Consider the following 27,616-nt stretch of genomic DNA (forward strand, 5'->3'; position numbering starts at 1 on the left):
AACCCTCGTGGGATTCGTGAAGGCTTTATGGAAAAGCGATGTGATGATCAGTGGGATTTCTAGGGGGAAGGGATCCAGGGCCAGGAACCAGCTGAAGGAAAGGCTGAAAGGAGGGAAATGCAGGGTACGATCTGGATGGAGTTAAAATGGCAGAAAACTGAGGCTGAGTGAGAGGTCTGGTACTGAGGTGGGGATCGGAGTTCCAGCACTGGCCTTTGACAGCCTCTGGGTCCCAGGTGGAATGGGTGGGGCGAGAGCCCTTGCCTTCTTCTCCAATCAACACCAGGGGTGTGGTGTCTTAGGCAAGGGTGGGTGCTGTGCGCCCTGCCGCCCACCATAGGCAGGGCCTGGGAACCCGGGGAGGACTCCCCACCTCCAGCCTCCGGCAGTGTCCGCCAGGCAGGGCGGGGGCCAGCGCTGGTGTTGAGTAGCGGACCCCAGGGGGATGACTAAGCCTTGGCTGCGAGCAGACTCGAGCATGCCAAGTTATGAGACGATGATAACTCTGCCCCGAGCCTCTGGGGTCGTGGCCGTGGGCCGGCAGGGGCGAGGCGGGCGTCCGGAGGGCGGATAAAAGGGGCCGCGCTGCGCCGGGGCCGCTTTCTCCGCGCGGTGCCTGCAGGGCTCCCAGCGAGTGGCAGCTTGGGAGGGGCCGCCCGGGCGGTCAGACTGGCACCTGAGCGGCCACCGCGTCCCGGCCAGGCGGGCAGACCGACCCCCTCCTCACCTCGCGCGCGGCTGACGCAGGCAGGGCGCCCGGCCCCTCCTGGGGACCATCAGGCGCCGGCTGGGGGCTGTAGGCACCGGACGGAAGCAGGCGGTGTGAGGACCGACGACGCGGGCATGGCGGGGACGGCCTGCGAGCCGGTGGCCAGGCCGAGCCTGACCTCCATCTCGTCTGGGGAGCTTCGCAGCCTGTGGACCTGCGACTGCGAGCTGGCCCTGCTGCCGTTGGCTCAGCTGCTGCGCCTGCAGCCCGGTGCCTTCCAGCTGCGCGGCGACCAGCTCGTGGTGGCCGGGCCCGGGGAGCCGGCAGCGGCGCGGGGGGGCTTCAACGTCTTCGGTGACGGCCTCGTGCGCCTCGACGGGCAGCTCTACCGCCTCAGCAGCTACATCAAGAGGTGGGTGGCCTCGCCGTGCGCCCCGGCCTGTCGCCTGGTACCCGCAGACGCCTCCACCCGGCTGCGGTCTCTGGGAGCCTGGGCTGTCTTCGCTGCCCGCGACACCGCGTGGCCCCTTGCTCCGTGCGCTTCTAGACTTTCCTTCTGCTTCTGTCACCCGGAGCCTGCACGCTTGCCCTGGTTCTTCTGCCTCTTGCACTGACATTTTGCAGCTGCTGCTTGAAGCTGCCCAGAAGGGCATCAGGACTGGGCGCGAGGGGGAGGGCAGGGGCCCCCAGCCAGAGCTCATGACTGGCGGATGCTTCTCCCATTCTGGCTCCTTAACTGGGTCAGATGAGCTCAAATTGGGAGCACACCCTTTAGGGGCTGTCTGCAGCTCTGCAAGACTTCACATCCTGGCTTTGGAGCATGGGTGGCGGTGAGGAGCAGGGGGCATGCACCATTCTGAGCACTGCCAGCCCTCTCCAGTGAGGAGAGCGAGTGGAGAAGCATGCAAAAGCTCAAAGTTTCCCATCTCTGGCCTCCCTTCGTGTTTCAAAAGTAAACAAATAAACCTCAGCTGAGAAGGGAACAAAGCCCCTGGAAGTCCAGCCCGGGGCCATGTGGGCTGTGGACGGCACAGATAAGTTCTGGGGAAACAAGTGCGAAACCTGAGGGCCTTAATGGGAAGGAGGCCCCCAGGATGCTTGACTGTTGTGGCCAGAGTGCCCCCAAGCTCTTCTTGGCAGACCGGCAGGATGTGGCCCAGCCATCTGAAGCAGGCTTTGGTGCCACGTGGTAAAGGAGGGCACTTCAGGCCTGATTCCACATGGCCTCAGGCCTCCAGAGTTCACTCTTGGCAAGGGCCTGGAGTGCAAAGCCCTGTTATATTTGTGCTGAGAGGGCCAAGTGCCTGAAGAGGCAAGCATGGTCTAGAGTCTGACTCAGAAATGAATAAGATAGCCAGCTTTTGAGACACAGCGCCTTTGCTACTGGGAAAGACAGCGTGCTGTGGCACCCTGTGGGTAGGAGGGAGCCAAGAGAGGCAAGCAAACAAAATGAGATATTGAACGTGCAGTCTTCAAAACTCCTGGAGAAAAAACCTTGCTTTTCCAAAGATAGTGAGGGCTCTGAATGCCTGAAGAACCATTCCCCAGCAAGAATTTCTCCCTTTCCTAGTGAAATGAAAATTCCAATTCCAAACCATAAGCGGAGGACTGTGGGAGGAACTGAGTCAGATGTGTGCAGATTTAAAAAGAAGATACCCATTGTATTTGAGAGCAGGGTGTGAAAAATAAAAATGTCCAGAATGAACGAAGCCGTAAGTTAGGCTTTTGACAGAACCAGTTCTCCTAATTGTAGCAAACAGTGCTGCAGAATCTGAAATGATTTTGAAGTCTGTCATCTAACTTTTGCTTTGAACACCTCCCACACAAAAGAAAATTAAACAACAGTGATTCCCCTGACAGCTTTGAATCTAGAATAAACAACTGGGCCACAATGACCAGGTAACACAGACCAGGGTGCAAATACAAACCAACAAATAATAGGCTATCATTGTATAAGCAATTCTGTGAGGGCTTTTGTACCTGGGAAATAGCAAGGAGCCTCCGAAAATAATTTGGGTGATGGAAGGAGCTATCTGTTGTCCTCAGGCAGGGAAGGAGGCTTTTATAACTGAGTGTGCAGTCCTGAAGGATGGCCAGGAGGGAATGTGGTCTAAATGGAGACAGCTTTCCAGGCAGAGGGGGAGGACTGGATCGTGGGCAGCAGTGAGAGGTTCTGCCCTCGTGAATCAGGAGGTGGGAGGTATGCCGAAGCCAGAACTCAGATATCTAAAGCTTCGCTCCTCTGAGCTGCCAAATTTTCCCAGTTGTTTTTGGCTTTAGAGATAGCATACAACCTCCCTCCCTCCCCTCCCTCCCTCCCCACTTCCTTCCCTCTCTCCCTCCCTCCCTCCCTTCCTTCCTTCCTTCTTTTTGAAAAATAAGCTCTGGCCAGTTTTATTAAAGATTTGCATGATTTACTTTCACCAGTCTGTTCTGGCATGCTTCCAAAGATCTCAGGGCTGGGTGCAGTGCCTCATGCCTGTAATCCCAGCACTTTGGGAGGCTGAGGTGGGCGGATTGCTTGAGTCCAGGACTTCGAGGCCAGCTTGGGCAACATAGTGAGGCCTCCTGTCTACAAAAATTAGCTGGGCATAGTGACATGCACCTGTGGTCCCAGCTGCTCAGGAGGCCGAGGTGGGAGGTGGATGGCTTGAATCTTGGAGGTGGAGCTCGCAGTGAGCCGAGATGGTGCCACTGCACGCCAGCCTAGGCAACAGAGTGAGACCCTGTCTCAAAAAAAAAAAAAAAAAATCTCAGCATTCCCTGGATCAGTGACACCAGGGTGCACTTGCTATGGTATTTTCCACATGCTGTGCCCAATTTAATGTTATTACTGCTGGAGTGGTAGATGGCAGTTTTGAGAGTATGCGGCTTAGTTCTGTATTTCAGATTTCCTCGAGGCCAGGCAGTTGGTGGGGATGACCGGTTTCACTTTGCCTTGTCTATCATCTTCAGAGCCAGATTGCCCCAGCTTGTATTTTCCACCCTTCTTAATGGGTTGGAGCCTAGAGTGGATGGACTCCAGTGACTTTTCATCTTCTTTGCGGCCACCATATTCCGGCCTTGGATGTGGGATGGCCTCTAACCAAAAGCAGCCACCAAGATGGCCAGGGATCCCAAAAGGCAAAATGGTTCTTAATCATTTTGGACCATAGAACTTTTGAGAATTCTACGTAGATTCCCCAGAAATGTAAATATATACCCAATTTTTGCTGACCATCCAGGATGTTCATGAGATACTTGGACCCAGGTTAAGAATCCTTGCTCTATTAATTAATTAGTTCTTTTTAACTCAACAAATATTTTTGGCATATGGGATAAGCCCCTGGTGTAATTAGAATTTCTTTCTGGGACCTCATAAGTATGTACTGTGGCTTTCATGAGGCCCTTTTCCAAGGAACCCCGAAAGGCTAAGAGCCACCGACCTTGACTTTCAGGTTATTCACTCGCTAAGAGAGCAACAGGATGATTTTAGCAGCCCTACTTAGGTTCATTTTCTAATACTTTAACATTTTTTCTAAGTACATACCTACTAAGTAAACTAAAGAAATCCAGCATAGTGGGAAGGTTTAGTGATGACCACCAGCTCTAAAGCTCCTTCAAAAACCTACTTTAAAAATATTTGTCCTATTTTGTAGGATTTATGGCAAGATCTTTATGTTTATTTTTTTCTTTCAAGATCAGGATTCTCGCCCATGTTGTAAACACAATGTGCTCAGGACACGAGATGTGGGTAATGGTCATTCAGGGAGCCATTCATTCAATACTTAAAAGTCAAAATTACCATTAACTACGACACACACACACACACACACACACACACACACACACGTTTTTTCCTATAAAGCAGCCTCTTGTGAAATATAATGGCAAACGTTTGGCAAAGAAGACCTGGAGTCCCTTCGTTTTGGTGCTCCCCTAGCATGAAAGAGGCTGCCTGGGGAATAAAAATAAATACAATAGAAATGGTGGCTACTAACATTTACTCGAATGGTGCAAAGTATTTCACAGCTACTATCTCATAAAAGTTTACAAAGTTCGCATTACTGCTGTTTCTCCTTTTTACAGATGTAAGCATTAGGACTCAGAGCTTAAGTAATTTACCTAGGTAAGATGCTGCTAAGTGGGAGAACCAGTAGAACTAGGAGAACCTATGCTTTCAGCAAATTACTTTGAACCTGAAATAATCTTGCTTTCTCACTCATTTCCTGAATCTACAAATAAATAACTGGAATTATGTCAGCTAGTGCACATTTTGTACAATCAGCCTACAAAAGGAAGTAAGTGCAGTGATTTTAAGGAAGCCACTAAAAGCAGAGCTGTGACCTGCTCCTGGATGGGTGACAGTCACACCTACTCAGGGCGGAGAATGCAGGTGAGGTGAAGCGGCACTCATAGGGGTAAAATGAGGACAGTCGGGCTGGAACACACTTGGAAGTTTACTGGGGGAAGCCTCACCTCCATCCCACAGTGGGAAGTGCTGGGCTCTGTCTGCTGGCCCAGGCCCAGTTCTCAGAAGAGATTCCAACTTGAGGCTGGGAGGTTGGAAGATGTGGTCTTAGATGTAGCAACCTGCTTAGGACAGCAGCCCCTTAGCAGGACACATAGTGATGTTGATGGAATAATAACCATCCATGCATTGAGCTGTGAGATTTTTAGGAGAGTCAGTCTAGAGGAAGGGCTCTGCTCTTTGCGAGCTGAATGACCTTGGGAAATTTACTTACTGTCCATGGGACTCCATTTCCTCAACTATAAAGTGGGAATAGTAATAATACCATTAAGCAGCACCAGAAGCCAAGAGCTTTACACACATTATTTAATCTCTTAGCCACTCATGGGGTGCCTTTTTTTAGCCAGATTCTACAGGTGAGGAAAATGAATGTCTGCAAGGTTAAAACACTAGCTGAGGTCACAGAGACAGAAATCACCCTCAGATCTGATGAGTCTACAGCAATGTGCCACCTGGCCATCTTTCCTGCTTGCCTTCTTCAGAGCCAGGCTCTGGACTTGCAGCCACACTTGGGTCTCCTTTCTACTCTCAGCCCCCCTGGTCCTTGCCACCTACCTGCCTACCTGCCTGCGTGCAGCCACCCCATAGTCCCCATGGATGGGCTAGGCTGTGACTCTTCCTGGGGTGCTCCCTGCCCCTGCTCTTGTCCAACCCTTGGGGGCTGTTTGGCTTGACAGGACAATATCTCTCCTACTACCCATCTCACCCCAGTACGTGGCTCTAACCCCGGGACCCTCCTGACTTGCTCCCCTTGGCTTAACTGACTAGGAGAGAACCCAGTGGAGCCTGGACATGTGAATACAGAGAATTATGTATTTCTCTGGCATTAGTATGTTTGAATGATTTACCAGTTTGTAAGCCTATGAATAGCAGGGACCATGTCTTAGACCAGTGCTTCTCAAACTTTAAATAAGCATGCAAGTCTCCTGGAGACCTTGTTAAAACACAGATTCTGATTTATTATGGGGGGAGCCCCGGATTTTTCATCATGCCAGGTGATTCCAGTGCTGTTAGTCCAAGGATCACACTTTGAGCAAGAAGGTTATACATTCATCATTTCATACCAAAATGGTGTATTTTCTCATCTGACTCCCTAGGAGACTATATGCTTCTTAAAAGCAAGGCAGTTTCCTTTCTCATCTCTGTGTCCCCAGTGCCCAGCACACAGTAGGTACTCAGTAATCGTTCCTTCCATGCATAAATGAATGAATCAATTCTCTGCCCCATCAGAGTTTCACACACACTAACTGTCAATAATTCCTTAAGGAATGAATGCATGAACATGTGTACCCTTGAATAATGTCTGTGTAAGCCACACACATTAGAGTGAGAAGTCTAAAAATTTTGCTTTATTTCAGTAGAACTAGGGCAGAAGGCGGAGGGAAGAAGGGAAAAGAGATTAGGGCGAGACTCTGTGTAAGGCGATCAAGCTAACACTGGAAAGTCATGGCAGGGGCAGCCTGCTTCCCCCAAGAGTAAAATGGCTCTGCAAGCTTTTGCTTAGTGTCACAGCAAAGAATTATGATGGTGGCAAGCAGTTCCTGGGCCTCCTACACAGACTATTGCACTGTGTGTTCTTCCTTTTCTCTGCTCAACTGTCCATATTTTTTTTAATGAACACACACACACACACACACACACACACACACACACACACACACCACCCTTTGATGGAGGCCATGGAGGATTTGAATTCCTATTTGTCATTGAGCAGAAATTGTTAGAGCCAAGGGAAGTTTGGGGCAGCTTTGAAAGTTGGGTGTCTTAGAGGTGGGCCATCTTTCAGTGGCTCCTGATTTGCTAGAAGCAAAACACAATGCTCTTTTTTGGTCCTCCTTTTCCGATGTTGCTGTCATTAAGCTGTTCCCTTTAGCCTCCTAAACTGAAAAAATGAGGAAAGAAATTGGAACAAGGAAGGAGCAACTCTTGCTCATTTATCAGATGCTGATATTTTCCTTATTTCCTGGGAACTCAAATGAACACAGCCCTGGTTGGGAGTCAGAAGTTTACAGAACTTCGTCCTATGGGTTTGCCAAGTTGGCCAGGATTAGAGATACTCATGATGTTTATCAAGCATCTACTATGGGTTCAAATTCGTATGTCTACATTGCATGTACTGCATTTACTCATCATGAGGGAAAAAATACTGTTATGCCCTTTCCACAGATGAGTGAACAGGTGCAGACAGGTTAAAGAAGTCCCTCAAGGTCATAGTGAGTTGTGGCTCTGGAATTGAGTCCACATAGCCAGCAAATCAGGACATGAATTAGATCTTATTTTGAAATACTGTGTTTCCCATTACATTGTCCTGCTGGGGTTTTTTGTTTGGCTGGTTGCTTTGGGTTGTTTGTTTGTTGAGATAGGGTCTTGCTCTGTCACCCAGGCTGAAGTGCAGTGGTGCAGTCATAACTCACTGCTGCCTGGAATTCCTGGACTCCAGCAATCCTCCCGCCTCAGCCTCCTGAGTTGCTAGGAGTATAGGCATGCACCACCACACCTGGCTAATTTTAAAAATTTGTTGTAGAGGCAAGGTTTTCCTAGGCTGGTCTGGAACTGTGTTGCCCAGGCTGGTCTGCAACTCCTTGCCTCAAGCAGTCCTCCTGTCTTGACCTCCCAAAGTGCTGGGATTACAGATGTGAGTCACCACGCCCGGCCTTGTCCTGCCTTTTAATCTTTGGATTGAAGCCAAGCTTAGAAACTTTCACCCCAGAAGCATGTTGGGGCCAGGGTAAAGCAATGAAGAAATGAGATTTTAAAGAAACTGTCTATCTTAAAGTGTTTGCTTTTCATTCCTAATGATAATAATTTCAGCGACTATGATAAATATTCAATATGTAGAAGCAATATTTGCATTAGTAATTCTGAAATATCTATGATTAAAGGCCGGGTGTGATGGCTCACACCTGTAATCCCAGCACTTTGGGAGGCTGAGGCAGGCAGATCATTTGAGGTCAGGAGTTCGAGACCAGCCTGGCCAATGTGGTGAAACCCTTGTCTCTACTAAAAATACAAAAATTAGCTGGGCATGGTGGTGCACGCCTGTAATCCCAGCTACTTGGGAAGCTGAGGCAGTAGAATTGCTTGAACATGGGAGACAGAGGTTGCAGTGAGCCAAGACTGTGCCTGTGCACTGCAGGCTGGATGAAAGAGTGAGACTCCATCTCAAAAAACAAACAAACGAACACACAAACAAAGAAGATCAAATAACTAGTCCCTAATATAATCTAGTAAGGATAGTCTTAAACTAAAACCAGTGATTACATGTCAGAAACTTAAATATCTGTGCACCTTAACAACTAAATTCTCCGATCTTATCGTGTTTTAGTGAATGCTCACATTTATTTATTTCAATGGAATTTCAAGGTGTTTAACAATTGGACCATAACTGGGAGGCTGGGGATGGAGGAATTAATGAGGTATTTCTTATCTGTGGCCTGGTTAGAGATAGGGAGCTTATTAAGTAGGGGTCTTGGCACAATCTCTTGTCTGTAAGTTCTGGCATTAGAGGTCTTCTATAAGCAGTGTTTTTACACATCTGTGGTACAGTGATAACTGGCATGCACTGTGATGAGGTTTACAGCCTGTTAAGGAGCTGAAATTCAAGTACCCCTGAATCATCAAAGGCAGATTAAATTATGTTGCATGTAGTTTTATTATCCAAGGTGTTTTATGAAATTCAGGCTCGAAAATGGATAGCTCATGTGTAGGTCATACATTACGCTCAACATGTGGCTATCCAGCAGGCTTCCTTCTGTGACCATGCCAGATACCTGCTCTTTGAGCCCAGTAGCATTCAAAAAAGCCTTCCACCAAATTCCAGGGAAAACTGATTATTCTCTGAACCAGAGATCATTTGTAAGTTGAGATTTTTATCTGTGGGATCACTGACCCATTGGATGTCAATCAATTTTGTACGCAGAGGGAAATACTGCACTAGCATTTGTGTCATCGGAAAATGCATCAAAACTGCAGATTTCTGGGTGCATTGTATACAAATGCCATGCACTTTCCATTAAGAATGACAATCAGACTCCAGATATTGAAAGAATAGAGGAATCTCCCTGAGGAATATAGTAAAGGAGCTGAAATGACCATGACTGAACTCCATGTAAACAGGATGGTAGGATAATAGGAAACCTGCCTCGAATGGGTCATAGGTGGAGCCTGCCCCCCAACTCCTCCCGCATCACCCATCTATTTTTTTATGTTTATGTCAACCAGACTTGCCCTTTCCTTCCTCTTTTGCTACAGGGGTTTTCTTTCTCTTTTCTCCCTCTGTATCCTCACCCCCCATGTAACCACAGACTTCACCTTCTCTTCACCCCCTTCCCAAGCCACTCTTACCTGCCTGCCTAATGATGATTTCAGCAACTATGATAAATATTCAATATGTAGAAGCAATATTTGCATAGTAATTCTGAAATATCTATGATATTTGTGCTGGGTGTTTGGCCGCTAAATAGATGAATGGCAAGAGGGATGGGCGAGCACAGGGGCACCCTGCACTGCCTCCGTCCACTGTCCCCTTTCTAGACTCTGAGCCCCTCCAGCACAAGAAGGCAATGAGACACATGTAAATGCTCACCTGGTGCCCGGCTCATCAGCAGGACTCAATGAAGTTACTCAGTGAATGAATGAATAAGCCCAGCAAATGGTGGTTTTCTTTTTCCTGCCTTCTCCTTTGCTTTCTTTCTCTAGTAATTTTTGGCAGTTGGTCAACTGGGACACAAAAAGGGCAGGAAAATTCTCTCCCAGCTGATGTGCAACACCAGCACCACTCCCCTCAGTCTCCTGAGGTTCCCCCATCTCATCCCCTTTCTCCTGTTCTGCCCAGGTGAGGATGAGGGCAGGGGAGGGATGAAGGAAGAACCATACCAAAGCCACGTGTGGGTCTGCATTCTCTTACCTGGCCATCCATTCCCTTGTAACACCCCAGCGCCCCACCCCAGCGCCCCTCCTCCATTCCCATCATCCTCTCCTCTACTCCTGCCATCCTCACCCACTCCGTGAGCATCAACATCCACACCCACCTTTTTCTTCTCTGGAACACTGCAGCCCCATGTTCCCCTCCCTACCCCAGGAACAGCTCCCAAGCAGCCACCACTACAGATGTGGTGGGAGGTGGAGACTGCTTTAAAAGCTTGGTGAAATAGAAGACAGGAAGCATTTTAGAGGCTCCATCAGGGGTCAGGTTTTAAATGCTCTCAAAATCAGGTCTGACAATCCCAGCAGAAAGATAATGACATAGATTTCTAAGAAACCAAGCTGGGAGACAGCCGAGCGGAAGCCGTGTTTTCCTGCCTCAGGGTAGATATTCTCTCGCATGCTCTTGACACATGCCCCGGTCACTGTCTTGTGTGCTGGCCCCTCCGAGGGGTGGTGGGAAGTGGACGCAGGCGAGGGATGCCTAGAGTACTGTGGCCACCACTCCCTGCAGCGGCTGTTTTCTCGCCAAGGCTGTGATTTTCATGTCAGGCACTGGAAGGACAATCAGCCAGAAAGAATTGCTTGGAGCTGTCTCTGCTGATGACTAGATATAAGAAACAAACATGCTGTGGTGTAGCAAAAGGCAGCCCGCGCGCTCAGCTCAGCCAGCCATTCGCTCCGTGCAGATGCTCGCAGCTGTGTCAATGGGGAACCAGCTCTGTGTTTCAGAGAGACTGCGGCAGACGCATCCTTCAGCCTGCTGGGGGCCATTCAGCCTGCCTACATCCACATGGCATCTGAGCTTGGGTTTAGTTAGAAAATTAACTAACTTCTTGAAGGAAGCTAATCTGCACTTGGACCTTTTTATGAACAATGCGGACAGGGATGTAGCTAGGCTGCTTGGAAGATGTGAAGGGCAGGGAAGAAAGCTAACATGCTGGATGACAGAGTCAGGATTCAGAAAGATCTTCCTAAATGAGAATAATGAAAACCAAAAAGGCTAAATTTAACAAGGATGTAGCAAAAAGTCCAACATCAGTTGTTTTAGTTTTTTAATTACGCAAGTTCAGCGTAGGGGAGATGTGAACTAGTAATAGCTCATATGAATATTGGTTGATTCTGTAATCTATGGAGGGGGCTGGTTTATCTTGGGATTAGTGGGGAAGTGGGGAGAAGGAAAGGAAAATTCAAGACCCACAAGTTAAACAGGATGACTCCACTGGAGAAAATTCAGCTAATTCTACTATTATGTCTAATTCATTATCAATTCAGAGGGACTTAGAGCTCTTATAGCTTCAAATGAACGCTTTTAGCCCAAACGACAGATGATACTGGTGATCATCTGGTAAAGTCTGAGAGCCAAGTGTTGATGCCAGGACACCCCCAGGGCCATGGCTGCCTGTGGGATGCACGCTGATCCTTCAGCCAATCAGCCATGACCAGAAAGATTCATTTATATGGTGACCTCTGTAAGGATGCATTTCAAGGAACTTCCCTCCAAGGTCTGTGGCTATGGCAGATACCTGTCCAGTACATCCCCTTCCTAATTTAGATGAAAGGGTATGTTACATTTGCAATGATCTCTGCTTTTTCATAGGTATGTGGAACTGACCAACTACTGTGATTATAAAGACTACAGGGAAACTATATTGAGCAAACCAATGTTGTTCTTTATTAATGTACAGACCAAAAAAGACACCTCAAAAGGTAAGTATCTATATTAGTCCATTTTCACACTGCTACAAAGAAATACCTAAAACTGGGTAATTTATAAAGAAAAGAGGTTTAATTGGCTCACGGTTCTGCAGGCTATACAGGCTTCTGCTTCTGGGGAGGCCTCAGGAAACTTACAATCATGGTGGAAGGCGAAGGGAAAGCAGGCACGTCTTACATGGAGCAGGAGGAAGAGAGCGGAAGGGGGGCGGTGCCACACACTCCTAAACAACCAGATCTAGCAAGAACTCACCCACTATCATGAGAACAGCAAGGGGAAAATTCACTCCCATGATCCAGTCATCTCTCACCAGGCCCCTCCTCCAACATTGGGAATTACAGTTTGACATGAGATTTGGGCAGGGACACAAATCCAAACCATATCAGTATATAAATAGTTTTGGTTTGGTCCTTGCTGGGACAAAACTGGGCTGAGGTGTGGACTGATGAGCAGGGCAGAAATCAGCTTGTGACAAGGTAGACAGCAAGGAGCCTGGTGTGTGAGGCCACCTGAAACACAGCACATGCCTGCAGAACAAACCCCTCAATGATCCTAGGGCAGAAGCCACCTGTCTGGGAGCTTCTTTTCTACTTCTTGCCTAGGTGGGAAGTGATCTGACATTCTGAGCCTTTGGAGGTTGCAGAAATGACTAGAGTGATGAGGATGATATATAACATGCTCTACCACGTATCAAACACCTACTATGTCTAAGAAGTGCTCTAATGTAATGGATCACCACAACAACTTTGTAGGGCTTATCAATTCAGGACGTTATGAACATGAACATCATTACTATCAATAATTATTCTGGGAAGAAGGTATAAACTGACCCGGGCAAACTAGGATGCGTAATTATCCCACTTAGGAGGTGCTTACACTATTCCCATTTTATGGATGAGGAAACTAAGAAAATAAATAGCCATTGTGGATGCTTTTCTGTTTCATGCCATGATGTTGGAAGGTCATGTTTAGACACATCTCTTTATTGTTTCTTCCAAGAAATCAGATTAGCTGGTAGCAACTATATTAAACCAAATTTCAGTATGAAAATGTCTTCATTTTGCCTTCCTCCTCCTGCTCAGAATGATATGTGGGGGAAGTCATGGGCATAACGTTCTGTAATAGAAGTAGAATTTCTTAAACTTGCTTCTAACTAACATTCTTAAAATGAGTCCAAGGAAATAAGAAATGATCTACGAATTTCAAATAGATTTCCCCAAACATTCACTCTCATTCAAATTTGTGGAGCTCTCTCTGCTCATTTGACAATAAAAAGTCACGATGTTCTTTCTGCAGGAGAGGCCAGGAACAGAATGCCCAGTAACAAGAAGTGCTCGTTAGAACATCTGAAGCCCACGTGTTCTTTGGCTTGATTATAACCAGAAAGCCAGATAGTTCTTTAGGAATGTAATTCACAGCTGTATCAAGTACACCTCCTGCACCGATCACTCAGGAGGAATCTAAAAAAAGAGTAAGAGCCCTCTTCATTTTAACATTTAAATGAAAGTATAGGTAGTGGTACAAGGAGGAATTTGTAGGTAGCCTACAGAATGTATGAAGTTGTTGAACAACTATCATGGAAGGAGGCACGTGTCTGAGGCATGCTATAATGTGATGAATTGCCACAACAGAAATCCAGAAACCCAGTACTAGTTAATTGTGATAAAAGCCATAAAATGAAGAGGCTCTATGACACAAAGCTTAAGATGGTCAATTTTAAATTGCAAAATTATGATTAAGGCAATATGTCTAGTCTTGCTGTTATTCTAAACTGCACTTTTGTGCAAATCAGAAAAAGCCACCATTTCCTCAAGACGATTACTAATGCTTCCCACAAGTTTGTCATAATATAAAAATAATGTCTGTAAATGTGAATGACAGCCTCTAGAGTTAGGCAGTGTACAACCTGCCCCATCAGCACAACTGTGGAGTGTGGTGGCCATGAGCATATAATGAGCCCAGAGGTGTTGGTTTGGTTTACATGAGATTTAATTGAAGGTATCAAGGAGTTTGCTTGCTTTGTTTATCTATTGTCTTAAAGAGGATATAAGGCAGCTTATATCTAAAGTGCCCAAAAAATAATTTTGGAGAAAGAAAAACATGGGTAAGAAAAACAAGACGAATAAGGTTAGTTTAAAATGCCTTCCTCGAGGACGTAAACACTTGCTGTTGGTGGACTGAAGGTTTGTCTCTGAGATATCTCAAAGTCAGTGTAAAACACTGAGTTCTAAAAATCACACAGTGGCTGGTCCCTGGCTGTTAAATGGAGGAGAACACAGGTATCTATGTGTCTCCTTAGACCAAGGACTGAGTAATTAAGGCCATGGAGCTTGATGCTGGGGACTGGAAAAGTTAAGAGGTTGCTGGTTAATACCATTTTATATTTCCTAATGAGTAAACAACTTTCTTTTGGCTTAAATCATGCAGAATTGGACATGAGGGGTTACCAAACCAAACTAATCAATCAACACCAAAAAAATCTGTCTGCCAGGACAGACACGTGGTATTATTTAAACAATGAGAAGGAGATGTTTTCCCACTTGGGATTGTTTATAGGTAGCGGCAGGGAGAAGAATCAACCTCTGGTTGCCTTGGTCCATAGAACCCTAGACTAGCCATTTGTCAGAATGTCTGGTCCCTGGAGAAGCTGGGGAGAGCTGGGCATGGGGTAGGGGTAGTGGTGGAGGTGGAAAGCATGGAGCAGCCCTGTTTCCTGATCTTTGCAGATTTTCTTTTGCAAATAAGAAAGTTTCTGTAAGAGTCAAGTTGTGATTTGAATACCCAGCAAGTCATGGTGGCTTATGCCTATAATCCCAGCACTTTGGGAGGCTGTGGCTGGCAGATTGCACAAGTTCAGGAGTTCAAGACCACCCTGGGCAACATAATGAAACCCTGTCTCTGCAAAAAAAAATACAAAAATTAGCCAGGCATGGTGGCGAATGCCTGTGGTCCCAGAAACTTTGAAGGCTGAGGCAGGAGGATCACTTGAGCCCAGGAGGTTGAGGCTGCAGTGAGCTTTGATTACACCACTGTACTCCAGCCTGGGTGACAGAAACTCTGTCTTAAAAAAATAAAAAAAAAAAAAGAAGAAGAAAAAATCCAGCACTGCAGGAACATGAAAACCGGCTATCTCGATCTTCCACTTTCCTTCCCCATACTGGATACATGCTGTGGAGGCACAGTTCTCATCTGTGATAATTATAGAGTGGCATTTTTGATTTCTGAGACTCCAGTTACAAACTGCAGCCTTGTGGGAGCCGATTGTCTAGCCTGCCTTTACAGCAGCCCAGAACCTCCTTCAAATCTGCAAAATTCTCAGAAACACTTCTAGAAATCTGGCGAGGCTTTGTAGTAAGGTTGTGAGGGAGCAGAGGAAGGTTATAAATGAATAAAATCTTCAAAGGAGGTGGGAACCACTGCTATAGCAAATTATAAGAAGCATGCTTATGTCACATGGACACACTTGTTTCTGAATTCTGCTTGCTAATTTCTAGAAAGGACGTATGCGTTTCTTGTAAACACAAGGCACCCCAAGATAAGAAGACAGATAGAGCGAGGGATGGACATGGTCATCTCCTCAGTGATTGGAGAAAGTTACCGGCTTCAGGTAAGCCTAGCCTGTCTGAATCCAGGGCTGTCAACCACATGGAAGGAGCTTGTGCATTTCATGCAGGAACTGAGGCCCTATTGCCCTGTCTTAGGCCAAGAGAATGGCCCTTAGAAAACAAAGTGCATTCAGACACTTTGTTCTCAAAGGTGGCATTATTGCTATCAATAAAATGAGTTTAGTTCTTAGCAACCTATTAGAAATGGGTAAGAATAAATGTAATTTTGGCCAAGCAGTTCAGAATTTTTAGATGGAATATGATGCAAATGCAAAGTTTTCATAGAAAAAATAAAGACAACAGTTTAAAAATACGTGTGAGAGTGAAAGGGAAATAAGAGGTGTGATGTTTTGGATATTTAGGCGGTTGTTAGTTCTACAATGTCAACAGGATACTTATGTCCATTAAGTCAATGCAATGTTCCTCTCTCTTTCAGTTTGATTTTCAAGAGGCAGTGAAGAATTTCTTCCCCCCAGGAAATGAAGTGGTTAATGGAGAAAATTTAAGCTTTGCATATGAATTCAAAGCTGATGCATTATTTGATTTCTTCTATTGGTTTGGGCTCAGTAATTCCGTTGTAAAAGTAAATGGAAAAGTTCTGAATTTGTCAAGTACAAGTCCAGAAAAGAAGGAGACGATTAAGTTATTTCTGGAAAAAATGAGTGAGCCTTTAATCCGAAGGAGCAGTTTCTCTGACCGAAAGTTCAGTGTAACTTCCAGAGGTATGTTAAAAATTCCGAAGGATATGTGGAAGGTAGTTAAATAAAAGGGTAGAGTAAAATAATGGAAGAGAGTCAATTGATTCAAAAGGCAAGACCTATTAATGAAAGGGAAATAGATCACAAAATTCAGAAAGTAAGAAGTGGGGCATGTTTATTACCAAAAACAAATGCAGTGACTTTTCCTTTTGAGCCTCTTTAAGTCTTCTGACATGAGGATTACATTATGCAGTATACCCCAAAATAACTTTAAATATTATTATTAATTTAAATGAGTATTAATGGTCATTTAAATATTATTGGCAATCATTTAAATCTTAGGAAAGACTGCTGCCTTCCAAATGTTCATATTCTGTACAACAGAATGTGAACAAAAATGATCAGTTGGGAGGAGTCACTATATGGTCAAGATATCAGTCTTTTTTTTTTTTTTTGAAACGGAGTTTCACTCTCGTTGTCCAGGCTGGAGTTCAGTGGTGTGATCTTGGCTCACTGTAACCTCAGCCTTCCGAGTTCAAGTGATTCTCCTGCCTCAGCCTCCCGAGTAACTGGAATTCCAGGCGCACACCACCACGCCTGGCTAATTTTTGTAGTTTTAGTAGAGATGGGGTTTCACCATGTTGGCCAGGCTGGTCTGGAACTCCTGACCTTGTGATCTGCCTGCCTCAGCCTCCCAAAGTGCTGGGATTACAGGTGTGAGCCACCGGGCCCGGCCAAGATATCAATCTTTATAGTATTTGGAAGGGTTCTCCAGATTTGGACAGAGCACAAAAGAATAACTCTTGAGAAGGTTTCACTTAACACACTCTTGATGACATATGGCAGGTTCTTGGTATTGACACCCGTGTGGCTGCAGGTGGCATGAATCATGCATGGCTTGTCTGGATCTGTCTTCTGCAGAGCCCATTCTCTCTGTCTTTTGCTAGTCTGGACTGGAGAGCAACTTCCCTGAGTCAGGACTCTTGCTGCTAATTGCAGAAAACCAGCAGTCTCTGTGAAGTTGTGGTGTTCTCAGAGTTCAGCTGTAAAATATAGAATCCTCATTAATTGTATTTACAGCCTGTGTTTTTTGCTTTGTTTTTTGTGTTTTTCATTTTTTGAGACGGACTCTCGCTCTGTCACTCAGGCTGGAGTGCAGTGGTGCCATCTCGGCTCACTGCAACCTCCTCCTCCTGGGCATAAACAATTCTCATGTCTCAGCCTCCCAAGTAGCTGGGACTACAGGTGTGTGCCACCATACCCAGCTAATTTTTGTGTTTTTAGTAGAGACGGGTTTTCACCCTGTTGGCCAGGCTGGTCTCGAACTCCTGACCTCAAGTGATCCAACTGCCTCAGCCTCCCAAAGTGCTGGAATTACAGGTGTGAGCCACCATGCCTGGCCACAGCCTGTGTTTCTTTCTTCAAATGTTTACAACAAAAATGCTTGCTACTAGCTATTTCTTATCCTAGAAGTGGTCTCTTTCTTTTTTCCTCCCTCCTTCCCTCCTTCCTCCTCTCTCTCTCCATCTCTTTCTCTGTCTCTCTGTGTGTTTTTCTCTCCTGCTCTTTCTCCATCTCTGTCTTCATTTCAGTCTCCATCTCTTCCATCTCCATTTCTGTCTCTGTCTGTTTCTCTCTCTTTCCCCTCTCTTTCTCTGTCTCTCTGTCTTTCTGTTCATCTCTTCCCATGTTGTTTCAGCTTTCTCTGCCTGGGAGTTCCTCACAAAGATGTGTTTGTGCTCTGCTCTGTTGCAATCATGTGGAGGATTATACTCTGATCCTTTTGGAGGGGATGATTAACTGGACCCTTTGCTGCAGTGCCATATGTGCCTGGGCCTTTTTCTGACACCCCTGAGTTCACCTATCAGCCCCAGCAGCCTGGGCAGGATTTTCCGGTTTCACCATGGCTCACCCTCTGTCCTGTGGGCTGCCCAGAGTGTCCACCCCATCTTTGGGACACTGAGGAACATTTGAAGTTAAGCAGTGCTTCCTTGAAAGTTTACTCTAAGCCGGCTCTGGGGCCACTTCAACTTCACAGGAGTGTGGCAGGGTCCTTCCTGGAAGCTGTCATCATGCACTGCAGGACAGCACAGCCAAGATGCACCTCCTGCTTGTCACGCAGTCCAAACCTGGCACCCACGACAGGCAGAGCACGGGGCCACTAGGGTGCTAACCTGGGCCCATTCCCTGCAAAAACTGTTCTCTGTCCTCAGTAACTATTCCCAAAATGTAAGCCTTTTGCCCTCAAGTGTGAAAGAGTATATTAAGCTCATTGCAAGTTTACTCCAGCCCACAAAAAAGCAAGAGACAATCTTGTCCCACTAATAAAGAAAAAGCAACACATTTCTGTTTAGCCTTTTGAATTTTTCTGAGGAAGCCAGGATTCTCTATTAATTATTAAAATAGTTAGGTTGCATGAATTTGAAAGGCACTGTTGGTTTTTTTTTCTTGCAGTGATGGTAATAATGCATGCTTTGTTTACTGTTTTTTAGGTTCAATAGATGATGTTTTTAACTGCAATCTGTCACCCAGATCATCTCTGACAGAGCCTCTTTTGGCAGAATTACCATTTCCAAGTGTTCTGGAATCTGAAGAGACACCCAACCAATTTATCTGATTGAACTGAACATTGTAGCAGTTGCTCCCGCACTCCAGGCCTGTGCTAGACTATAGGCTGGGGGGAGGGTAGGAGGTGGGAGGCAGATACTTCCATCTGCGTGTCAATCTCCGGCTCCTCCATGGCTTCTATGGAGGACTCCTCTCTTCTGCTTCTGTGGATGTGATGCCCTGGCAGGCCCAGGGCAGCTGATTCCCCTAAAGGTTATGATTACCAGGATGGAAAGGCCTTGGTCCCATGGCACTGGGTGGGGCTGGGGGATATTCTCTACTTTGAACACTTCTCCAAAGAGGCAGAAGGGCCACAGAGTTCTGCCACCCTGAACATTTTTCTCAGTTCCCTGGGAGTTTTTGTGGCAGCCTTTGTGGGAGTGGTCTGACTGGCTGTTGACCCAGCATGCTTCATAAATCAGGGTTTGGCCCTCTGCTTGGAGCATCCAACCCCTTGAACTCAAACCTGTCGAGCAAGGGGTTAAGAGTTCTGTTCTCTTGCCAACCTGGCTGGGCAAAAGCCTGTGCCATCTTTCACTGGGAGGCAAATATGTTTTTCATCCTGCCATATGACACCTATGAGAAACGTTCACAGTGAGGAGTAGCCAGGTTGCTAGGACAGTAACCCTGCCACACACTGCCTGAAATCGGAACTCCCTTGGCCTCCCTCTTAACTAAGTGACCCATGCAGAAGGAAGCCAGGAGATATGGTACCGAACAATGACAGGGGAAGGGTATTGGACATGGCAGCATCCTCCTTATTGAAAACACATTATGTCAGAGGGAATTTTAAATAAGCTTTTAGCAAACCTAACACTAAAAGCAAAATAGAAGAAAGCTATACCATTACCATAATACATTTTTCATCTCATGGCTACAATGGAATTCTTGAAAAGGAAAAAAAAATCCTATCTACATATAAAAACCTGCATGAATGAATCACTACATATGCTTATAATGAGGAAGAGTTATGGGTCCTGAGTGTAATTTTTTATCCTTTCTTAAAAAGTTTCTGTATTATGCATTTTGATAACACTACTGATGATCCTTCCACTTATATTTGAAATGTTATGTACCACATTTGCACAATTAAAACTTTTCTTAGCATTCAACCTAGAATTGATTAAATTTATGACTGAGGCTTCAGGTGAGCTTTCCATTGTGGTTTGTGGGTGTTGTATTTGCCTTGTAACTTACTGAATTACAATAAGAATTGTGGGTTTTCATAGCCACTTTCTCAAGAAGCGCCTTTTGAAGAACAAGGCTATGAAGTATTTGAAGAAAGGAAATAAAATTTGATACTGATCTTTCAGAAAAGAGAAGGGGAATGCTACTTAATAACAGAAGATGTTAAACATTTATTATTACACTCAATAAAAAATGAAGAGTATTAACAATAAACTAAGTTTTACACCAGTGCAAACAAACCTTAGGTGGATATCAAATATGAAATGCTTCCCAAAGGAAACAGAAACTCTATTCATAAAACTGACAAAGAAGATTTTTTTTTTTTTAAGTAGCGGAATTGAGAAAAACCATCAGTATCACCCCAGGAATGGTCTAAAGATCTGGAAGGGTTCTTTCACCATTAAAACTTCTTTTCAGTCGACTCTGAATCAAACGCATTCACCCATTCCATATTTACTCAGCAAAGTTTTATTGATTGCCTATAAGAAATATACACCGTGCTAGTGTATTTTATTAGTAAATATCACAAAGAAGTTATATTGGGCAATCTTTAAAATTGATGAAAAGCCTAGGAACAGATCTTCCTGGGTAAAAGAGGCCTCACACTGAGTATAAATGTGCCCCAATGCTGATATTTTAACAGTTTAAGATCAATACAATCATAGGACAACAATGACCTAAGCAAGTCATTCATTCATTAATTCATTTTGTCTTCATTCATTCAACACACATGCTTGAGTGCCTACTAGGTGCCATAGGCACATACCAGGTAGATACTGGCATACAAAGGTGCCTAAACATGGCCCTTGCCTTCAAGGAGCTTCCACTCTTGTAAAAGAAGACCCTTGTGTAAGCTAATGAGACTAAAACAAGTGCTCTGAGAGAAATTCAAAAAGGAAAACATCTAAGATGCTTGTAATCCAGTTCTAGAGATAGAAACCAATGACATGTAATGTAAAATTTAGTTTTTATTTTATTTTATTTTATTTTGTTTTATTTTTGAGACAGAGTTTTGCTTTTGTTGCCCAGGTTGGAGTGCAGTGGCATGATGTCAGCTCACTGCAACCTCCACCTCCTGGGTTCAAGTGATTCTCCTGCCTCAGCCTCCCAAGAAGCTGGGATTACAGGTGTGTACCACTATGCCCAGCTAATTTTTGTATTTTTAGTAGAAACAGAGTTTCACTATGTTGGCCAGGCTGGTCTCAAACTCCTGACCTCAGGTGATTCACCTGCCTCGGCCTCCCAAAGTGCTAGGATTACAGGCATGAGCCACCATGCCTGGCAAAATTTAGTTTTAAAACAAATATTTAAGGATTGATTGATCCAAGTGATTGATTTACCCAAACTCTCAGTGATCTTGGAGGCTAGTCACTTATTCCAACAAGAATGCAAGTCCAGAAATGATTTACAGAATGAGGGAGTTTTTTTTTGTTTTGTTTTGTTTTGTTTTTGCCTGATGGTACTAGCTTGATTTTTGGCTAAAAGATAACATTGCTCAACTTGATCGCCTACCTTAATTATCAGCTTGAATGCTGTTTTACTGTTTCAAATATCCAATCTATCCTGAAAAAGCAAAGTTATGCCCCCATTGAAGAAATTCAAAAGAATGCGTGTGTCAGTTTTCAAAGGGAGTATCTAAAGAATTTCAAAAATGCTTCAAGTGATAGCAGCAGTAATATGGTTTGGCTATGTCCCCGCCAAAATCTCATCTTGAATTGTAGTTCCAATAATCCCCATGTATCATGGGAGGGACCAGGTGGAGATAACTGAATCATGAGGGTGGTTCCCTCATCCTGTTCTTGTGATCGTGAGTCAGTTCTCACGAGATCTGATGGTTTTATAAGGGGCTTCCCCATTCACTGGGCACTCATTCTCTCTCCTACTGCCCTGTGGAAGAGGTGCTTTTCTCCATGATTGTAAGTTTCCTGAGGCCTCCCCAGCCATGTGGAACTGAGTCAATTAAACCTCTTTTCTTTATAAATTACCCAGTCTCGGGTATTTCTTCATAGCAGTGTGAGAACAAACTAATACAAGCAGCATTCAAATAAGTGATTACTTTGAAAAAGAGAACATTCATTTGGATGGATAAGTGCTGGTATAACAGATTTAAAATGACTGTTCACTTGTGCTGTTTGCTACTTGCATAAACCTGAGAGAAGAACTAACAATGGAAGGCACTGGTAATTACCCAATGGTCGCCACAGGCTGTGTGTTTCTTAAGTGTTCAGAGAAGAGGCTGGGTGCGGTGACTCACACCTATAATCCCAACACTTTGGTAGGCTGAGGTGGGTGGATTGATTGAGCCCAGAAGTTTGAGACCAGCCTGGGCAAAATGGTGCAACCCCATCTCTACAAAAAATACAAAAAAAAAAAAAAAAAAAAAAAAAAGAGTTTAGAGAAGAATTAGGGAGAGAAGGGCCGGCTGAAGAGGGAGGTCACATATAAAAGGGATTGATGAGGTTTTGATAGAATCAATAGTCTAAACTTGCTGTTATGGTTTTATTTAGATGAAATGTAAGTAAATTTGGTAAGTACCAAGTTAGAAGCAGAGCTTAGAGTTTACCCCATTAAATTAGACTATCCTAATAGAAAGTAACTATATAATTTTTTTCTGGAATTTCCAATAAGAGGACCAAAATCATTCTTGGACTACTTACCTACAACCCCTCTTAGTGGCAACTATGACCTAGATGACTCAACAAGATCTGAGTCTGTGATGGCTAATTTTACATGTCAACTTGACTGGGCCACAGTGCCCAGATCTTTGGTCAACAGTCATTCTGAATATTTCTGTGAGGGTGTTTTTGGATGGGGTTAACATTTAGATCATGGACTTTGAATAAAGCAGATTGCCCTCTCTGATGTGGGTGGACCTCATGTAATCAGTTGAAGGATGAACTAGAACAACACATTGGCTTCCCCCAGCAAGAGTGAATTCTGCCAACACTCAGTCTTCAGACTCAAGCTGCAACATCAACTCTTCCCTGTGTCTCCAGCCTGCTGTCCTACCCCACAGATTTTGGACTTGTCACAATTGTGTGAGACAATTCCTTAAAAGAAATCTCTATTTTATTTTTTACATAAGGATGCTCGAATCAAAGCATTGCATACTGCATAGTAATAGAAAGTCTTTTGTCCAAATGTGAGAGTGAAGGCAGAGAAGCTTCACTTCGTTATCTTTGTATCCAAAGTAATTGGCAAGGTGGCAGATTGTCTGTGACCTCTTCTGGGCTTTTGGCAGTGGCCACCTGTCAATTCTTTTACCCGTTCTTCATTAGCTTGCTCTTTGAATTTTTGCCTTCAACTCTTTCCTCTCTCCCTCTCATTCGGGAGATGACCTTGCCTGTCATATGACCTGGAGCAGTGCTTCTCAAACTGGAATGTTCCTAGGAATCCTCCGGAGACGGAGATCTTGATAGAGTGCAGATCCTGATTTAGCAGCTTTGGGTGGGGCCTGAACTTCTGCATTTCTAACAAGGTGCTGCTGAGGTTACCGGAGCACAGCAAGGTTCTAGAGCTGTCCATCTCAAACTCTGTGAATCACCTGGGATCTTGTTAGAAATGCAGCAGCTCAGGCTCCGCCTGACTTCCTGAGTCTGAAGCCATGTGCACACACAAGCCCAGGGGCAGATATGCACACTCAGATTGGGGAGCGGCTCTCCAGCACACCCATCTTCTCCAGGCCTGGACCCCATCTGCTCTCTACTGTAGCTTCAAGCTCTATCTTTCTGCTCCTGACCCTTGGCCTAGGAATTTGGTTGCTCCTCCCCTGTTTTAAGTAATAACTCTCTACCTGAGCCCCTCCTCCTCCCCTGGCTAGAGGTTTTCTTCTCTGTTATAGTTCAAACTTGAGTGTTCTATATGTGCTGTCTCTTCACCCTTACCACCCATCCCAGTCTTTACTACTTCACATCATGTTCTCTATGTGTGTGTTTGTGTGTGTGTGCGCGCACATGCATGGACATGCATGCGCAGATGCGTGTGTGCATGCAAAAAGAAATTGTCGCAAATTTTTTGTTTTTTGTTTTTGGAGATGGGGTTTTTCTCTTGTCACCCAGGCTTGAGTGCAGTGGCACCACTGCAGCTCACTGCAGCCTCAAACTCATGGGCTTAATTGATCCTCCCACCTCAGCTTCCCAAGTAGCTGGGACTACACATATGCATCACCATGCCTAATTTTTTCATTTTTTTGTAGAAACGGGGTCTCCCTATGTTGTCCAGACTTGTCTCAAACGTCTAGGCTCAAAGGATCCTCTTGCCTTGGACTCCCAAAGTATTGGGATTACAAGCATGAGCCACCACGCTCGGCTGTAATCACTTCAACTGAAAACAACCAATTAACATTTAACCCATTCAATACAACTATTCTCAATTGTTTTGGATCAATTTGAAACTCTGCTAAAGACATATCAGTAACCTAAATTAGTAACCTAGATGCTTTAATTTCTGAATGATTAACTTACTCTGGCAGAATGATGTGGAATTTTGCCTCTCCTCCTTCTGGAATGAGAGGCCAGGATTTACTTAAACTTCCAACCTGGCCCCTTCACTGCATTGTTTAACCCAAGCATGCTCAGGTGAAGTCCAAGCTTCTCAGGATGGCCTGCAGGGCCTTCCACCCCAGCCGGCTCTCAGTTTCCCCTGACACACTTTACAATATGGCAATATTAAACTACTAAAGGTCTTGGGACTACACACACTGTTCCATGCCTCTGGGCCCTTGCGTTACTTTGTGTCACCTGTCACCTCCCCCTATTCACCTGGCTGACTCCAAGCATCCTTGAGGACCCAGCTCAGGCACCTCCTCTTCTAGGAAGTTGTTCACTATAATAATCAGGGTGTTGCCCCGATGCCATCATACAGCTCATATTCAGTGCACGGTCAGTATTTGTTGAGGGAGAGAAGAAAACAGGGGGGATACACTCTACTTAATCATTTAGAAGGGTTGCCTCAGGCAACCAGAATTCAAAGGCAGGAATAGTGCTATACCAATAGCCATAAAATGGACCCACGCAAAAATACACTTTGAAGTAGAAAGACTATAAAAGGAATGAAGATCAGAATAGCAACAAGAGCAATATCTTAGATTTGTGTGATTTTACAATTTGTAAATTATTGTTGGAACTCATCATGTTTACAGCACAGTGAGGTGGGTGCTAGTATTCTTATTTACAGATAAGGAGACCAGGGATCAGGGAAGGATTTGCTTACCCCTAAGGGCCTGCAGTGACAGAGAGATCCTTTGGCTCTCTATTTGGTTCCTACCGCACCATTTCACAGCTTGCCTAAAATGAGACAAATTGTAAGATATTAATAAGAATTCACTTTCAAAATTCTATATACTTGCTGCTCTATTTTAAAAATATATTCCTCTTAAATTATGCTATGCTAATTAGCTCTACCATTTCCAGACAGTAATCTGTTATTGGGTGCTACTTTTTAAATTTAGATGCCACTACTAAATCCTAATTTAGACTCATTCCTTTTAATAACATCTATGCCTTCTAATGTGTTCCACCCTCCATTGCTTCAAAACATGAGAGTTTATAATGTGTTATATTCATTCCATTATATGGATAGAACTCTACCTTCAGAAAATTCTAGTTTAGCTCTTCATTTTAAAGACATTCCTTGCACATATATTTGGGATCCTTACCTTGATGCTTTTTCTGTCTCATTTGATAAATTCCTCCTTTGTCACACTGCACTGTTTCTCTGAGGTCTTATATTAGAATAGCCCCTTAAGAATAAAGAACTGTTGTAAATCGCTTTGTAAACAGGTTGCCAGCCAACTCCAAAATGTATTTCCTGTCTTCTCTTTTCACCCAAGTAGGTAATAACTGTGTTGTAACCTGGAGACAGTCAGTAGTTACTAACCACCTAGTATGTCAAATTACCAGGTAGTGTTATCCAGCAAAAGGGGCTCACTGCACTAGAAGCCAACACTATGACACCAAGTTTTTGAGAAAAGGAAAGCTTCACATTGCAAGTTAACTTCTGAGGAAACAGAAGTCCAGTTCAAATCTGTCTTCTTGTACTGGCTTTAGGGCAGTAATTTTATTACAAAAGGTTTAGGGTTGGATCCTGGGATTAGCAGGTGATTGGTGGAAGCAAAGGGAACATCTGGGAAGTCTTCAGGCATGCATGGCTCTCTCTTCATGCTTCCTGGTAGGTCCCATGTGCAAATTTGGAGGGAGTTCGTATGAAACATGCAGTAGAAATTCAGGCTGTGACAACAGCAAGCTTGCTGTGCGCAAACTGCATTTGGCCATATTGATTCCGGCTGATTTCAGTCAGTTGTGTTACAAGCAGAGGGAGTTTCAGCAAATTGTTTCTTTTCTTATCTGCCCCTGAAAACAAGAATTTCTGTTAGTTATTGGTGTCTTTGACTCTTTGAAACAGTTTCAGTAGTTCCCAAGATATGAAGATAAAAGACCCCCTTCATCAGTGAAAACTCTTACAAGGGGATGAAAGACACAGCTTCCTCTATGAGAGCACAAGAACAATTAAATTGACCCTCACAAACACTATGGTTGGTGCCAGGAACGTGGCCTGGTGAGGAGGACAGTGTCACATCCTCCCTGCCCACTCCTGTTTCCACGCGTGCATTTCCTCTTCTGCCCCTCTCCTAAGCCAGGATGACCCTTCTGACCGCGTGGAACTATCACAGAAACTGCTTCCATTTATACCAGATGACTTGGGATTCAGTCTTCTTGCTTGGTTTTTATTGACTGCAAAAATCCATGACAACTTTGCGCACATTTGCTTAAGCAGAAAGCAAATGGATGAAAGTTTGTAGTTGAAAATCTACTTTCTCTTCAATCTCTTCCCTTTTTGCTTTTCTTAGGAAACATACAAGACAGTGGTCCGGAAAGCTCACTGCAAGAACTGTACAAATAATGTAAAAGTAAGGCATCCATAAGATCAAAGCCACATTTCTTTGCTCTCTGCACCCCATTCCCGCGCCGGCCAGGTTAAGCCTCCTGCGTGGCCAGCACCCCTTGGCAGGGGCAGAACTCCCTGGAACCCGATCCTTGCCTCCATGGCGACGCGTCACAAAGCAGCCCGCGGCTCCCGCAAGCGCTGAGATAGCTGGAGCCAGGGCCCCGCGGCCGCCTCCTGGGGCAGAATGGAACAGCCTGGGCCCAGGGCTCCGGATCCCTCTCTCTGCCACCACAACCTCCAGCCAAGTAAGACAGCAGACTCTGCCGGTCTGCGGGGCGGGGCTGGGGTCTTTCCCGGGGAAAGCGTCCTGTTGAGAAAAAGGGGCCTTAGTATTTAAGGGTGTGGCATCGCTCTTAGGAGTATGCTCAACTGAGGAAAAGACGGGGAGTCAGGGAGAATGACAGGGCATTCATGACGCTGCCCCCTTTCAGTCCTTCGCATAACCTTTGCCAAATCCCCGCTCCCTAAAACGCGCAGGGTTTTTAAACACTCGAGGAAGTGCCTGGCTAAGAGGGGACAGGAAAAAAGGAAGAACTGGTGATTTTCCAAGGAAAACAGGGCCAAAGGCAAAGAAGAAAGAGAAGTCCTGGAAGCTCTGAAGAGAACAGGTCCTGCATGAGTCCCGATCCCCATATAGGATCTTGGAAACAGCAAGGAAAGTGGGGGAGGGGTTGGCTGCTGAATGCAGTCCCAGCTGTGTCTGCAGAGGCAGAC

General features: G+C 45.1%; 2 protein-coding genes and 1 long non-coding RNA gene across 8 annotated transcripts in view; 2 read left to right on the plus strand and 1 right to left on the minus strand.

The window, feature by feature from the left end:
* The first annotated feature begins 340 nt into the window (after window positions 1-340).
* MEDAG (mesenteric estrogen dependent adipogenesis) lies at window positions 341-19,915 on the plus strand. Its single transcript, XM_008952206.5, has 5 exons — window positions 341-1,121; window positions 11,743-11,852; window positions 15,354-15,466; window positions 15,901-16,186; window positions 18,655-19,915. Exons 1-5 carry the CDS (start codon window positions 844-846, stop codon window positions 18,777-18,779), a joined length of 912 nt encoding a protein of 303 aa, XP_008950454.1. The 5' UTR covers window positions 341-843; the 3' UTR covers window positions 18,780-19,915.
* Window positions 16,219-27,043, minus strand: LOC103783029 (uncharacterized). The gene is made up of 3 exons (XR_004665854.3): window positions 25,614-27,043; window positions 25,169-25,242; window positions 16,219-17,205 (listed from the first exon to the last, which is right to left on the minus strand). It is a non-coding gene; the product is annotated as an uncharacterized LOC103783029 (long non-coding RNA).
* Window positions 27,024-27,616, plus strand: part of TEX26 (testis expressed 26) — a 50,022-nt gene continuing 49,429 nt past the window's right edge. For 5 of the 6 annotated variants that reach the window (XM_063595697.1, XM_003826862.5, XM_055096585.2 and 2 more), the window contains exon 1: window positions 27,024-27,147. In XM_063595697.1, coding sequence (XP_063451767.1) covers window positions 27,087-27,147 — 61 coding nt within the window. In that variant the 5' untranslated portion in view covers window positions 27,024-27,086. The remainder of the gene's footprint in view (window positions 27,148-27,616) is intronic. The other variant, XM_057299647.2, reaches the window with a different exon arrangement.

The sequence above is a fragment of the Pan paniscus genome, chromosome 14 (assembly GCF_029289425.2).
Source record: "Pan paniscus chromosome 14, NHGRI_mPanPan1-v2.0_pri, whole genome shotgun sequence".
Classification (NCBI taxonomy): Eukaryota; Metazoa; Chordata; class Mammalia; order Primates; family Hominidae; genus Pan; species Pan paniscus.